Source organism: Epinephelus moara, chromosome 23 (genome assembly GCF_006386435.1).
Source record: "Epinephelus moara isolate mb chromosome 23, YSFRI_EMoa_1.0, whole genome shotgun sequence".
Taxonomy (NCBI): Eukaryota; Metazoa; Chordata; class Actinopteri; order Perciformes; family Serranidae; genus Epinephelus; species Epinephelus moara.
This window is the reverse complement of record NC_065528.1, coordinates 16,894,470-16,908,930: the sequence shown is the minus strand read 5'-3', so window position 1 is coordinate 16,908,930 and position 14,461 is coordinate 16,894,470. Positions and strand designations below refer to the sequence as shown.

The 14,461-nt window shown below is 43.1% G+C and overlaps 1 protein-coding gene across 2 annotated transcripts in view; it reads right to left on the bottom strand.

Moving 5' to 3' along the window:
* Positions 1–14,461, bottom strand: part of prickle1b (prickle homolog 1b) — a 41,224-nt gene that overhangs the window by 4,602 nt on the left and 22,161 nt on the right. Inside the window, exons 1-4 of one of the 2 annotated variants that reach the window (XM_050035870.1) lie at positions 13,871–14,239; positions 7,829–8,026; positions 5,722–5,835; positions 3,267–3,404 (exon numbers count right to left, since the gene is read on the bottom strand). In XM_050035870.1, coding sequence (XP_049891827.1) covers positions 3,267–3,404; positions 5,722–5,835; positions 7,829–8,026; positions 13,871–13,885 — 465 coding nt within the window. In that variant the 5' untranslated portion in view covers positions 13,886–14,239. Of the gene's footprint in view, positions 1–3,266; positions 3,405–5,721; positions 5,836–7,828; positions 8,027–13,870; positions 14,240–14,461 lie in introns of those variants that run through there. The other variant, XM_050035871.1, reaches the window with a different exon arrangement.

Genomic DNA, 14,461 nt, shown 5'->3' with positions numbered 1-14,461 from the left:
TACTAATGAGACTACTGCACGCTGTTTCTTCAAACAGTCTCTCACTTGACTTCTTCACTGTTGCCTTCTCCAACCTCTCTTTTCAACCTGTAGAATATGACGCCCACTGATGTCGTCACAGTTCACACTTCAGGGTGAGGAAACCTGCTGTGTTTCGGTTCCAGCTAAGAACCAGTTATTCGTGATTTGAACCAATTTCTTTTTGGTTGAAATGCTCTGAATGGTTAGGTGCGGGAACTGCTGAAACCAGCTCCATGTTGGTGGAAAAGGGCGACAAGCATGTTCTTGAGAACTCTTTGCATTAACATGGAGGCAAATGCAAAACTTTGAAAAATAATTTTGAAAGTAAATGGGTTGGAAGCAAAACACTGATAAATCTATCGTTATAGCATGGCTGCTTTACCAGCAAGGTTGTGCGACAAACTAAAATTACTTGTTACTCTTTTAATTGGTGGCTGATTCACTTTGGTATGACTTGGCAAGTCATCAACTATTCAGTAGGTGTTGCTGAGGAATCTGACAGCATTTTTGTCCTTTAACAGAATACGCTGGCCTTGGTCCTGAGTCAAAAGATCATATGACTCCACAGAGATCGTAAGAGCGTGTCTGAACGTGCAATCAGGGGTCTTAATATAACCCAGCAGAGCTATGGGACACCCATAGGCAGCTATGGGATCGCATGCCCAGCTGTTAACCATTATTGCCAGGGTGGACAGACAGGGGCCTTGGATAAGGAGGGTGTTGTGTGTCCCCAAGAGGAAACTGGAGCCCGAAAAGTGTGTATGAATGTGTGTACATGTGCGTGTAAACCCAAGTCTTCATGATATATGGTTCTGAATACATGAGCATGTGCAGTATGTGTGCAAATGATTGCTCGAATGTATCAGTGTCCACATGTGTTTAGGATGAGTGAGTGGTTGGTTGTGTGATTGCAGAGCATATGTGGATACACATGCATGTTCAGTATGTTTCAGGATGCGTGTGTCTGAGGCGTCATTTTAGTGCATGTGTGTGTGACCTTGTATCCCTGTGGTAGCATCTGTGTTTGGGTGATGACAGACTTCATCTGCCTGTCCGGGGGAATTAACATGGCTGTCTCGCTCATCCCGGATGCCTGGGAGAGGATGTGGTGTACTAACTGGTCAAGGCTCGATTTTCCGGAAGCCACATAACACCAATATTTATATTTGTTGCAGCGAAAGGAAAGTTTTAGACATACAATCAGGGACAGCTTGAATGGCACTGCATGTTTGTTATGTTTAATTCACCTAATCAAGAGTAGGAAACAGAGGTCGGGTTTTAGGATTGTTTCCAGTGTTGTGTTTGTTCGTAGCTTGTTATGATTTCAACCAGCATGTCTAAAGATGAAAGTCATCTCAAGGCTCCCCTCACCACACTAATAGAAAAATATTTTGGATTTCTAAAATCTTTGACAGTTCCACACAGAGGATAACCTGAATTACTGCCTGTGAACTAGTCAAGTTGGACTCACAGTTTAAATCCCTTTCTGTGAAAACATCTCCAGAAGATCTTTAAAGTCAGCACAGTTCCAAGGTGGACACCCAAGATTAGAGTCACCAATTCAGTATCTGACCAAATTTCTTCTGTTCCTGAGTTATGATGTTGAGTAATGTCCAGAATACTGTGAAGCTGACCTTAGACCTTTTGGATATGTCATCATGTCAGAATTTTATCCTGTCAGACATTAGTGTGAAAGTTTGTCACCATTAGCATATGAGTTCTTGAGTTATGGCCAAAAACATGTTTTGCGAGGTTACAGTGACCTTGAGTTTTGACCTTTAACCACCAAATTCTAACTGATTCATTCTTGAGTCCAAGTGGACATTTTTGCCAATTTAAAAAAATCCCTCAAGGTGTTCTTGAGGTATTGTGTTTACAAGAATTAGCAATATGAGGTCACAGTGACCTTGACCTGTGGCCACCAATATCTAATCAGTTCAATATTGAGTCCAAGTGGATGTTTGTGCCCAATTTTAAGAAATTCCTTTAAAAGTGTTCTTGAGATATCACATTCACAAGAATTAGCGAGACGAGTTCACACTGACCTTGACCTTTGGCCACCAAAATCTAATCAGTTCAATGTTCAAGGTGTTAGTGGGGTATCACGTTCACAAGAATTAGTAAGACAATGTCACAGTGACCTCAACCTTGGGCATATGACCCTTTAGTTAACCCAGTTTAACTTGGCAAGTCCCACTGACCAAGACAGCTGCATAAAACAAATTACAAACAACAATAACCACAATAAAAACATAGAGGACATACATTAACATGTTGAAATATTAAAATGCCTGAGCACAATGGAAACTACCAACCTATTTATTCACCCATGTACATATGAGAGCTTTAAAATCAGGCAGAGAGACCGATTCTCTTTGTGTCAAATCTTTTTGGAGGCTATTCCAGGTGAGAGGAGCAGAGCACATAAAAGCCTTCCTTCCCAGCTCAGTCCTTGCACTAGGAACATACTGGTTGGCTGTCTTTGACCTTTCGTAGGCTCAGTCATTGGTATTTGTAAATGTATACAGACAAACTTGGTAATAAAGCATACAGCGATGAGTGAGGGTTTTACAATTCATAACAAATCTCAGTACAGTATCTAACATGTGTGAGCAATGCCCAGATGCATTCGTGTAAAAGAGATCACCATGATCCAGAACTTTGTTCAAGAGTTTTCAGAGACAAATGCAGAAGCAGGCAAAACTCTATTTCTAGAAAAGGTCTTACAACCAGCTGCATGTGCTAAACTGAGCTGAGTGTAATCGTGCCAGTAGATGTGGAGTAATGTGCCACATACTGTGACTTGTTTGGAAAAACAAGGATTCTATGCAAGAATTCCTTGTTAATCTACAGTACCGTTTTTTTTTAGTCATGCTGAGATATAGACGGGCAGCAGGAAATTCCTCGTGAGGAACTGGCTTCTCCGCTCGGCTTGAGCGTGAGCCTCCCAATTTCCCCGCTTCCTCTCTTGCCCTAATGAGGAGGTTTATGTCTGTGATTAAAACCATCACATTAGCCAATCAGGATGGTGCCTCGGGCTGCTGTGCGTTGGGATGGGATGATGGGTGTTAGCTGCTCGCGATATAAATAACTTAAGACCCACAAGTTGGTTTCCTCGGAACTGCGAGCTTACCTTGTGGCTATGTGAGCGCTTAAATGACGCAAGTTGGCTACATGTGCGCATATGCGTGTGTGTGCGTGTGTGTGTGTGTGTGTGCTCATGGGTATCCACATGTGGCACCTACATTTTCACAGCGGGTGTGGTGCAGAGCTCGGGGCAGGATCTTGGGTGTTCCTCTCCCCAGTGCCTCCCTCTTCCTCTGGGCACTGAACATGTGGATCTCCCTCTTCTCCTCCTCCGTCAGAGAGTGGCAGTAACGCACCTGGTAAAGAGAGAAGAGAGCGATGAGTGGAGTTGACAAAGTAAAAAGCACACAGAGGTCGATTTAGCACTTCCACCCATTACTGCTGATGGTTTAGCTTTCATCTTCGCTCGCAGCGACGGGAAAGTGCATGACATGCAGTCCATATATGGCTGGAAAATGGTTTAATTAAAGCTAATTCCCCTTCAAGGCTGCGTTGAAAGGATGGCGTGATACACAAACCATTCCTCTGTGTTTAGAGATGGTGATGAAGGCCCAGATAAAAGACCAAGACTATCCTAACAACCAGCTCTAAACAACAGTAAACGATGCCGGCGTGTGAGCTCACACACACACTCACTGTCTCTCCTTTTAACACACACAACACACACTCAGTGCTTATCCCTTTCGAACCACAGTTACGCAAGGAATCCTCCGGCAGTTTGCTCCCTCAACCCGCAGGTCTGCCGACAAACATCATAAAACCGCACAGTCAAACACTGTGTGTGTATTTGTGTTTAGCGTTCCTTTTGTGTATCTTCAGTGTGTGCATATGGAGACCACCTCCGTCAGACGGTAGCCCCCCACCGTCCCTCCCCTCTGGTGATAACCCCTCCACCATATCTCCTAATGTAAACTCTATTAACACAAATGTGAAAGGAGTGCGGGTTTACACACCATAAAGCTTATACACAAGAGGCTGGCATGTGCTTTACTGTCACAAGAGGGTCGGGGGAATGTGGCCATTGTTTTAGATTTACAAGAAAAGGCTGGCAAGATTGTAAAGGCTTTACTCAGGTGCTGGCTTTTTAGTTTCGTTAGGGCTGCGTATAGTTTTTCATGTAACAAAAAAGCCAAACTTTAATTGTGTTTAAATACAAGCAGCTGTAGAAGCAATGCAATCTCATTAAATAAAATTAAAAAATTATACATTTTCTGAGGAAAATTTGACTCGACTGTTAAGACTGTAAACAAATGAAAATGTTTTAAAATGTAACTTTTTTTGTGTGGGAGATGTTTTTATGGGAGTTGCAGTTGAATTGCCTCTTGAATTTTAAGAGCCAAAAGCAGGTGAAATCAGTTGAAGTGCGGTAAAAGCATTTGAAAACTTACTCCCACTGTTCATACAAAATTCTCTCCAACTGCTTTCAGTGCTAACACTTCCAGTGACACTTTAACTGACACTGTCTGTCAGTTCATACACTTGTAGTGGCTCTAATTTCTGTCCACTTCAACTGACATATACGTCATCATTTATCACGTTCATTTCGACTCCTTTCAGTGTTTGAAACTTAAAACTGGATTGTCAACTTCATTCAGCATTTGCACTTCAACTGAAACTTCATCCTTGACAACACCTTCATTACTTATGACTTTAGCAGCTACTTGAGTCTCGACTGTTGACTGCCAAATTGTAATTGATTCATTCTTGAGTCCAAGTGGACGTTTGTGCCAAATTAACAAAAAAAATTGTCATGGTTCTTGAGCTACTGTGTTCACAAGAATTAGACCACGTTGATGTGCCTGGACCACGTCTAATGGAAGGTGCCCCAGAGGCATCCTGATCTGATACCTGTACCACCTCAACTGACCCCTTTCAATGCAAAGGAGCAGCGGCTCAACTCTGAGCTCCCTCCAGATGTCCTAGTTCCTTACTCTATCTCTAAAGCTGAGCCCAGCTACCCTTCTAAGGAAACTCAGTTCGGCCGCTTGTATCCTAGACCTCATTTTTTCTGTCATTACCCAGAGCTCATGACTATAGGTGAGGTGTGGGACGGACATGGACCAGTAAATCGAAAGCTTTGCCTTCCACCTCAGCTCTCTCTTCACCACGACGGTCCGGCACAGCGCTTGCATCGCTGTAGACGCTGTGCCAAACCACTGATCTATCTCATACTACATTCTACCCTCACTCATGAACAAGACCCCGAGATACTTGAACTCCCTCGTTTGGGGCAGTAACTCCCTCCAACTGGGGTTTGGAGGGAGTTACTGAACTGTAACCCATGAAAACAAATCAAATTTTAGTTTAAGTGTTTAAGTGTCAGACACGCCTGAAGTGTGTGCTCCAGATACATTATGGACCGTACCAAACAAGTACGTAGGCTCGATTCCAGGCCTTAAGTTTGGCTTAGTTCCAGTTCATGAAATTAACTTGACTTCCTTCTCTCATTCATCCATCCCACAACTGCAATATCCCTGACAAACTGATCAGACTTTGACGAAGTTTGAAAGAGGAAATACAAACTTCAAGATTCTCCAACTGACCCCAAAACAGCTTTTAAAAGTCATAATAAGGTGGCATGTGTGATCACACACCCTGTCTCATTATCTCTACCTCATTGTCATGTGGCGGCAGCTGGTAGAGGAGCTGTCGGATCCTGTGCTTCTCTCCAGGGCTGTTGACATACGGCACCTTCTCCTCTGGCAGACAGGAGAAATACATCTGGACCTGCATGAAGACAGAAGAATGAACTTTAGAGGACAGGATGAATTTACATGTCAGTCCACCCATAGCTGTGATTTGTACCCTTGGAGTGCCAGACTTTAAAAGACCCTATAGTGTCATGCCATCAGTTAGACCACATAAATGAGTGAGACATGTTGCATCCAGCAGTGTTATCAGTATGACTGAGGAGAGGAGAGGAGATCAGGCACAGGAGAAGGCAGCTGGATATCAGTGGAGAATGACTGCTGCTATATGTGTGTCCTTATTCTGTGACACTGTGGGGCAAACACGTCAATCTCAATCCAGTCACAGGCATCTGACTGTGAAATCTTTCCACACACAAGAGATAGCGAGGGACTGGAAAGGTTAATGTTTGCCTAGGCTAATTCCCGCTGACAGGGGGAAAGAAAACACTGACAAAATGTTGTTTGTCCGTGCGCGTTTCCATGAATATAAAAATGGGAATATATTGGAGGCAGCAAACAGTTCCTGGCCGAGACGTGCAGAACATGTGTATCTCGAATAATGAATGTGAAAAAATCCGTAGCCAGATGTTAGGCTTCAGCATGCGGCACTGCTAATCCTCTCGTATGGCACGGAGAACAGATTGTCTGGACAAATAACCTTATTTGAACTAAAAGCCCATGCTGTCAGCATACAGGTTTAAATTCTCGCCCTCTGAAGGAAAATTACACAAGTTCTGCTCGGATTTATATTTGTAGCATCGCGACAACTTCAAATTTGACTTTCATACAAATGCAGTGGTGGATCATCCAATAAACAGCATAAGCGGCCACCTAGGGTGCCACCCAGGGGGGTGCCAAAAATTGCACCTAAATGACATCCAAAAAAATTCAACAACAAGTGGAGCTAAGCTAATGGTTGGTCTGTCGTTGGGGTACAACCTCTAGTACTGGCAATGCTGTTCACCTTAGGGCTCATTTATGCTCAACATTTCTCAATGCCTTCTGTCTGTACTCTGTGTTCATTTCGTCCCTTACTGTGCACGTTTCCTGAAAGCTAGCGGATATGGACGAAACACAGCAGCACCACCAGAGATCGTAGAGGAAGTGGCGTGTACTTAAAGCGAGATACAACCATAGGAGACGATAAAGAAATTAAGATAATGGCGGAATGGAATGAATCAGTGATGTAGTGAAAAGAATTCTCCATGCACATGTCAGGACGAGGCTATGTAATCGCCGCATTGACCTCGCCACCTACAGCGCTGCCTCCATTAAAAGGTACAGTTTTCTGACTTCCTCCACCGTCGCCTTGTTTGTTATTGTGTGAAATGTATGACATTGAAATGTATGGTCCTGTGGCTGGACCAGTTGGGAACCACTGCGCTAGAGCATTGATGGGTATCGTGGAGTTGAGAGAATCTGGAGACCATTCGAGTCAAAGCAATCGAAAAGTGCGGCACAAAAATACAAGAAAAAAGAACACAAAATTTGCAGATTGGTGCTCATCAAGTTCTCATTTTAGTACAGATTTCTTTTTCTGAACACTTGTGGAGGCATGTCACCTTCAAAATGGCCTCTCATTGTAATCAACTGTCACCCACCTGTGCTCACTCCTGTGCTCACTTATTAATTATGATTGGGTGACGCCCCCTACCAAGCTCATAAAATGTTTGCTCGACTCCTGTCCACCTTTTGCATCCTGATGAAGGCCTTAGGGTTTTGAAATAAAGACTTTTTAGCTTAACTCAAATGCATCTGTTCCTGCTCCACGCATGAGTGCCAGAAATTCATTTATCTTCCCCTTTTCTTCAAGAGCACATGCGTTTTATCATGAGTCTCATATGATAGAGACGGTCCTTGAGCTACCTCATCTCCAGGAAACATCTCTCCTAATTTCAACAGCTGAGAAAAAAAATCACAGACTGTTTTATCTCGCTGACAAGTAGGCTAGATACAATAATCCTGGTTAGTGTGTACGGAGACTCTGTGGGTGATGTGCAGTTTCGATAAACTAAAGCTGAAATTCTTACCTGCTCAGGCCTGAGTCCCGGTGGCACCCATGCGTACTCCTCCAACGCACACCCAGAGTCGTCATCTGAGGTGGAGCTCCTCTGGAAGCCCACAGATATCTTCCCCATCTTTCCCCCAGCACGGGGCTCCATCTCCGGGCCTCTGGGAGAAGGGCGCTCCCCTCTTTCGCTGCGTTCTAGGTTCATCACACACAGGCGCTGTGGATAAAAAGGAGGATTTAGGAATCACATTTATAGAACATGCCATTTTCTATCCTTCCTTTGTTTTATCACACCCAAGACTGACTTTTAACTTGTCGCCTCTTGTCACTGATTGCCTGGGATCCTGCTGATCTAGGAGTTTTTGCACTTAGGCAAATCTGTAAAATAGTTTTAATGTCTGTGATTCTCAACAAGATTGTTTTTTTCCCAAGCAGCATTTTCAGAGTTGAACATAATAGCCAGAACAAACACTGAAGAACAGAGACTGGTTGCTTAAAAACAGGAAAGCAGAGACGAGTTTCTCCGTAACTTATCACACCATCCTTTCACAATTCAACCTCTTGAATCACTCTCAAGAGTAACTAATGTTATTTTCCATCTCCTTAGTGTGGTATGTCATACTTCCTCTGTTTATCCATAACAGAATCATGCTTGATAAAGTGGCCAAAATACCACTTGACCACCTTCAAAGGGAACTTAAGACAAACTCGGGGTGATTTATAATGGAAAAGCATTGCAGGCTTTTTCCAGTATGGCGCACTTATTCAACAACCAACCAATACATCCTTACTGTGCTTATCTTGCATGGAAGATAAGTGAAGATAGTCAGTGCATCAGAATAGGTACGTCATTTCTTTTACACTGTGGTTGTAACACTTCAGCAGAAATTTCCAGCTGTGCTACAAAGTACTAAAGGTTGTGAGACACATGTTGTGCTGGGGCGGTGATTTACAGCTATGAGAAGGAAATCGCTTTTGCTTACATGGACATCTTTGATCAAGAAAATGCAAAAAACAACACAAGAAGTGCCGACAAATGTGATATAAATCTTCTAAAAGACGAATGATCAGCCTTTAAAGCAACCTGCAGTCGGACTGCTGTGGCATGAATCCACTTTCACCAGCTTTTCTTTCATCCCCCTGACAAGCTGATAACAGTTGGACTGTAGCATGAATGGGGATTAATCTGTCTCGTCGTTGTGTGTCTCCCGCCTTCGGCAGTAGCCCTCTTATCACAGCAGCCATGTTCTTCAGAGTCCTCTCAGCCTGATAGCAGCACTTTGGTCTCAAGGTGTTGAAAACGTCACTTGTGATTTGCCCCGCTTTGCCTCTTTGACATGCAAATATGTGCCAGAATAGAACTTGTTTAGGGAGGAAAACGGTCAGCAACTTCACACAGGCCCTCCAAACCTCATGTAGGTTTGATCTTTTACACAAAAGCAGCAGTTTGAGGGACATTAGGGCCTTGATGGCCTCTATAGACCAAACGTTATGGCTGTTAACTGTAACTGCTGAGTAGTCAGCTGAATTCATGCAGACCAGTGCTTGTCGGTGAAGATTCAAAGTCATCCAGGTCATGGGAATCTTAAGTGCTATATTGTAGGCTTATATCATAGGCAACTGGACTTGCTTGAGTTTCTCTCCGAAGTCTCTCACCTAAATTCAATTTAAGAAACTCAAGCAAGTCCCGATGCCTACAATACAAGACATAAGATGACCAATGGTTATGCCAGGTAATACTTAGGGACTGTGGAAATGACTGGGGTGGGGAAGAGGGCTAAGATCTCTGTTTAACCTTTAAAAAAAGTTTTAAAAATTCTGAATTCAACCTCAAACTTCAAGCTCAATGTGTTGAAGTAATAATTCTGAAGATTTCCATTTAAAGAAATGGCTGTTAAGTCTCTATCTATCCACAAATGAGGTAACACAATGGTGACTGAGCCTGTGGCTCACCGAAGCATTTAACTGGCAAAACACAAGTTGACTTTTATTATGAATGGGTCACAGGAAATGCAATGTGTTTGTCAGTGAGATTGGACTAGTATGAAATATTACAGGGAGTAATGGAACAAGGAGGAGCAGCCACAGTGAGCTGTTAAGGCCAAGATAAACCAAACCAACATCAAAGAACTAGTGGTGACGAAGGTCGACTGTTACATCACCTCAAGTCACCTCTGTCTCTGCCAAAAAGTTACGCCTGAACACGCCGCAAAGACTACAGTAAACAGCCAACTAGCATGTATATTCTACACCTCTGTGTGAGGAAATAACTCTCCATGCCATCAGGCGGCAGTAGTCTGTATTCGTCATCCAAAAAGGGAAACCCCTGGACCGTTGTGATGGATTCAAGATACTAATTAGCCAGTTAGCACATTAGGAACACAAACAGATGTTGAAAGAACAAATGACACTCGCAAACAACACAAATAATTATGAACTGTTTCTGCTAAAAAGCTCAAGGGCTGAAAATTATTATTTTTTGTTTACTTTCCTCACTTCCTTTTCTCTTCCTGTGCACTGAGCTGACATGCAAATCAGAGTGATTTCATAAACCGACGGGCTCCACTGGCTTTGATGTGAATTCAATATTCTGAATTGACCGAAAAGAGTCAACAAAGGCAGGCTAGCACTAACGATGCACGCCACATTGCAGATAACGGATGCTCACTGATGGCCCAACATCAAACGACAGCTGACTGTTGGCTTGGTGTGTCAACGCCCTTAGCAAGATAACCGATCCTTTCTGCCCTGCTGTCTGATAAAATCAGATCATGGTTGCTCACAGAATGATGGAAAAAGGATAATTATTGCCTGACTTCTTTGTTAAAACAACAAAAGTTTGTTCTGCTGCCCCCAGAACTCTGTGACCTGGAGTATTAAGTTACATTTGCCTTTACCACCAGTGACTACAGGCGTTGCCAAATCAACCAGGAAATCTTCAAGATTGATTTTACATAGCCTAAATGGTACATTCACAGTGGAATTAGCAATCAGCAAATGATGGTAAACATTACAAATGCTGCACCCTGCCTACCAACCTCTTTACATCCTAAATTGGTGTCATAGTTCACCGTGCTTTGAGCTCACCATTCCTTTGATAATGTATTGATCCCCTAAAGAATGATTATCTTGCTTGTGTCAGTTCACAATCCACAGCCCCATCCTCAAAGAAATATCAACCCTGTCCTCAAGGCCTCCAACACGCCCTCACCTAGCAGTCAAATGTAACAAGACTGGGGAAGTGTTAGTGTTACCTCAATTAGCATACAGTTGAATGAAGCCCAGGGCCTCAAAACACTGAATTTACAGATCAGAAATGCTGTTAAAAGTCAAACCGAGGCTCTTATCACAGAACAAAAGGGTATTTGACTGTCGCTTTGTTCTTCAGTGACTAATCTATCAGGTTTTATGGTGGGACAGATAATGTTATCACCCAGAAGCTTTTCTTGACCTGTCCTGCTTTATCTCGCCTAACCTAGTTCAGACAAGAGTTCTGCCGTTAGATGAAGTATCTCAATGTTTGTGAGACATATTTATGTAGTATTGGAGTTTTGGAATGAGTTCCCATTCATGCTTCTGTTTTTCTGGTGACAATGTAAGTGCAGGTTTGGTTGACAGCAAAAATGTAGACATGAGATTTGCTGATGCAAGGGGTTCCGACATGTGACACCCATAGCCACAGGGCCAGCATCACCACAAAACATGTGCACCGTCACATTTTACAAACTGGCTATGACTGGGTTGATTATGTTGTGCTCACACTAAGAAGACAACATGAAACCATTTTAAGGTCATTGAAAACATCGAAACACCTCCTTATGCATGATGAAAAAGTTAGCTTAACTTCTTTCCCAAATTTGTGGAACATTTATTGGACTGTTTGGTATTTGACTATTTTCATTATTGATTTTTGAAGTCAACTTCTGGTCTGTTGTTTGGACTATGGCGTGGGGGAAAGATCACTTCCTGTTAAGTTTTTAGCAGTGCAGAGACCCGCTCAGAAAATCAAGACCAAAAAACAGTCTCCAGTTTTGTATCATACATCAGTGGAGAAATCACAAAGGAAAATTGGTACTTGGTCCTTATTATAGACCCAGGCTTAGACAAAATTAAGTAATTTATTCATACTCGTGCTTAACTTATTTTTGAAGCTAGCACTAAGGTTGTGCTATCATGTGAAACTAGACAACCTAAAGGGCATCCACTGATACCAACCATGTCATGCTAGCGAATGCAAGTAATGTCAGATCTTACCCACGCCCCAAAGAGAGCAGCTCAGATAGCGTCCAATTTCTCCCAGTGGCCATTAACGTAATTGCAGCGAAAAAACGTCATTGTCAGAGACATCAGTAAAAGTGTTGACAGGACGCCTCTAACTGCAAACAAGGTCAGTTATGACTCTTTTTTTTGTAAATTCTCAATCCATAAAATTTTATATTTGTAAAACTTTCTTTGAACCAAAAGCGATTTAAAAATCTGTGATGTCATCACAATGTAACGTCTCGGGGCCAAGAGGGAACTCGCAGGCAGGGCCACTGGGAGACACACTATTGCACACATTCAGTGGGCGGCAAATCGCAGAAGTAGTCCTAGAAGCTATTAACTTTTTTGGCGTATGCACCAGTCGAGCAATTATACTGGACTGAACAGGCGCCATCTTGGCATTCGGTATCTAGTTATTATTATACATCTTTGCTGTTGGCTTAAAATCACCACAAAAGGGCTTTAAAATAGTCAAACGTCATGTTGGCCTCAATGTTCTTCAATGAAAATGTAACTCATTCGATCTTGGTGACATATTCCAGCTACTTGTTTTGTCTAATCAGAAGCCCAAATTCATTAAGACTTTTAGTTTACTATGATATTTGACAAACTAAAGCAGCAAATCCTCCCGTTTGAGAAGCTAAAACCAGAGAATGTTTTATGTTTGAAAAATGAAATTAGTTGACCAACAATCATTTTAATGGACTGATCATTTCAGCTCTGGATTGCTATCCTATCCTTGGTATCTCCTGTCCTCCTCTGCCCTTCAGCTCTCCTGCCTCTCATCCTTCAAGCTATGGCAAAGAGGTGACTGCGGATTCCTGAGCCAACATACACAGCAACTCACATTACACCATGTCACCCGCTGGCAATAACACAATGGCCGTCTTTGTCGAAAATAAAAACAGAATGTCCAACCATTCCTCCTCTAAACGCGGGCCGTGGCGGAGACGTGACAGGAGGAGGTTAAGGGGGTTAAAAAGGGAAACGCTTTGAAAAAGGCATTTAAAGAGTCACAACATTGGGTCTGTGTAAACACGGGGCCAGATGTAGCCGGCTAACGGTTAATTGTGTGCGCCTCCCCCGCTTAACTGACACTTTTAAAGGGCCTCTGCTTCACAGAAGAATTAGTCAAACACATGGGATTTTCAAATGAACACAACCCCAAGCGAACTAAAGGAATACATCCTATTTTACCGAGAAGTTCGACAGATTGTGCCAAAGTATATAAAATTCTAAATATTTTTATTAGAATAGTTAAAGGTTTGATACCTGCAGTTAATTTAAAGGACAGGTTTGGAGATGTTGAGCACATACTGAAACCAGAGCAGAAAAAAAGTCTATTTTTCTAAACGTCAAAGGATTTACTTAAGGAAAACCATTAAATAGTGGAGTTCAAAGGCCGAGGTCATCGCTCTTTGACTGGTGAAGAGTGTTATTTTAAGGCCAAATGGGTGTCAGGGGCTACAGAGGAGACTTAACACAGCTGGAGTCAGACCACCATGAGCACTGTTTATACACAGTATACATATATCCACACACTATATCACAAATAGAGCGATACACACACCTATCAAAAACACAGCTTTTTAATCTGAGCTAAGCTAAAGCTTTCAACACTTAAGGCCCTGCTTTGTACCAAGGAAATCTCCCGCAATCCATTGCATGCTTCCTCATCAACAGATCGAAGTAATGGTGGAATTTAGGTGCAAGCGTTTTTCCGCAGAACAGGCTGCAAGAGTCGTTCAAGAAAATCCCTCTACATTTGCAAGTTTCAGCTCATCTATTTTCCTCTTACCTCCAGGAAAAGCATCCCTCTTTCCACCTTCGCATAAAGCTCTCATTCACTTCCCACAATCCCTCTGGTCACGCAGTTAGCTCCAGCTCTGGCTACATGTCTGCAGCATCAAGCTCGACGGATCCACGCTCTAATCAGATCCAGATCCCACTCAGCCAGGAAGCGTTCCCCTCAACGGCTCAGGCTTTTTGAAAGTCAACATCAGCTGTGAGGGGGAAAGTCTGAAAAGATGCAGCTTTCACTGAGTCTGCAGTTTGGGAGCAGCTCTTTTAGTGATGCAAAAAATTTTTGAGGTCCAAAGAGCAAACAGGGAGGGCAGAGAGGTGACGTCTTTATCTGGAGTGTCTCTGATCCCTGTGAGTGTGTAGGAGTGAGTGGATGTGTGTGCTCTTGGGGCAGCCAAGCCTTGTCGGCCCCTCCTTCATTCCTCCCCTCCAGAGAAAATCGCCTGCACTTCAATCACACACACACACACACACACACACACACACACTTCAGAGTCAACACCCCACCTACCTCTACACCCCCTTCCTCCACCAGAGTGACATCAAGTCATCCACCCAGCCCCCCCCAAAACTCGGCTGCAGGACT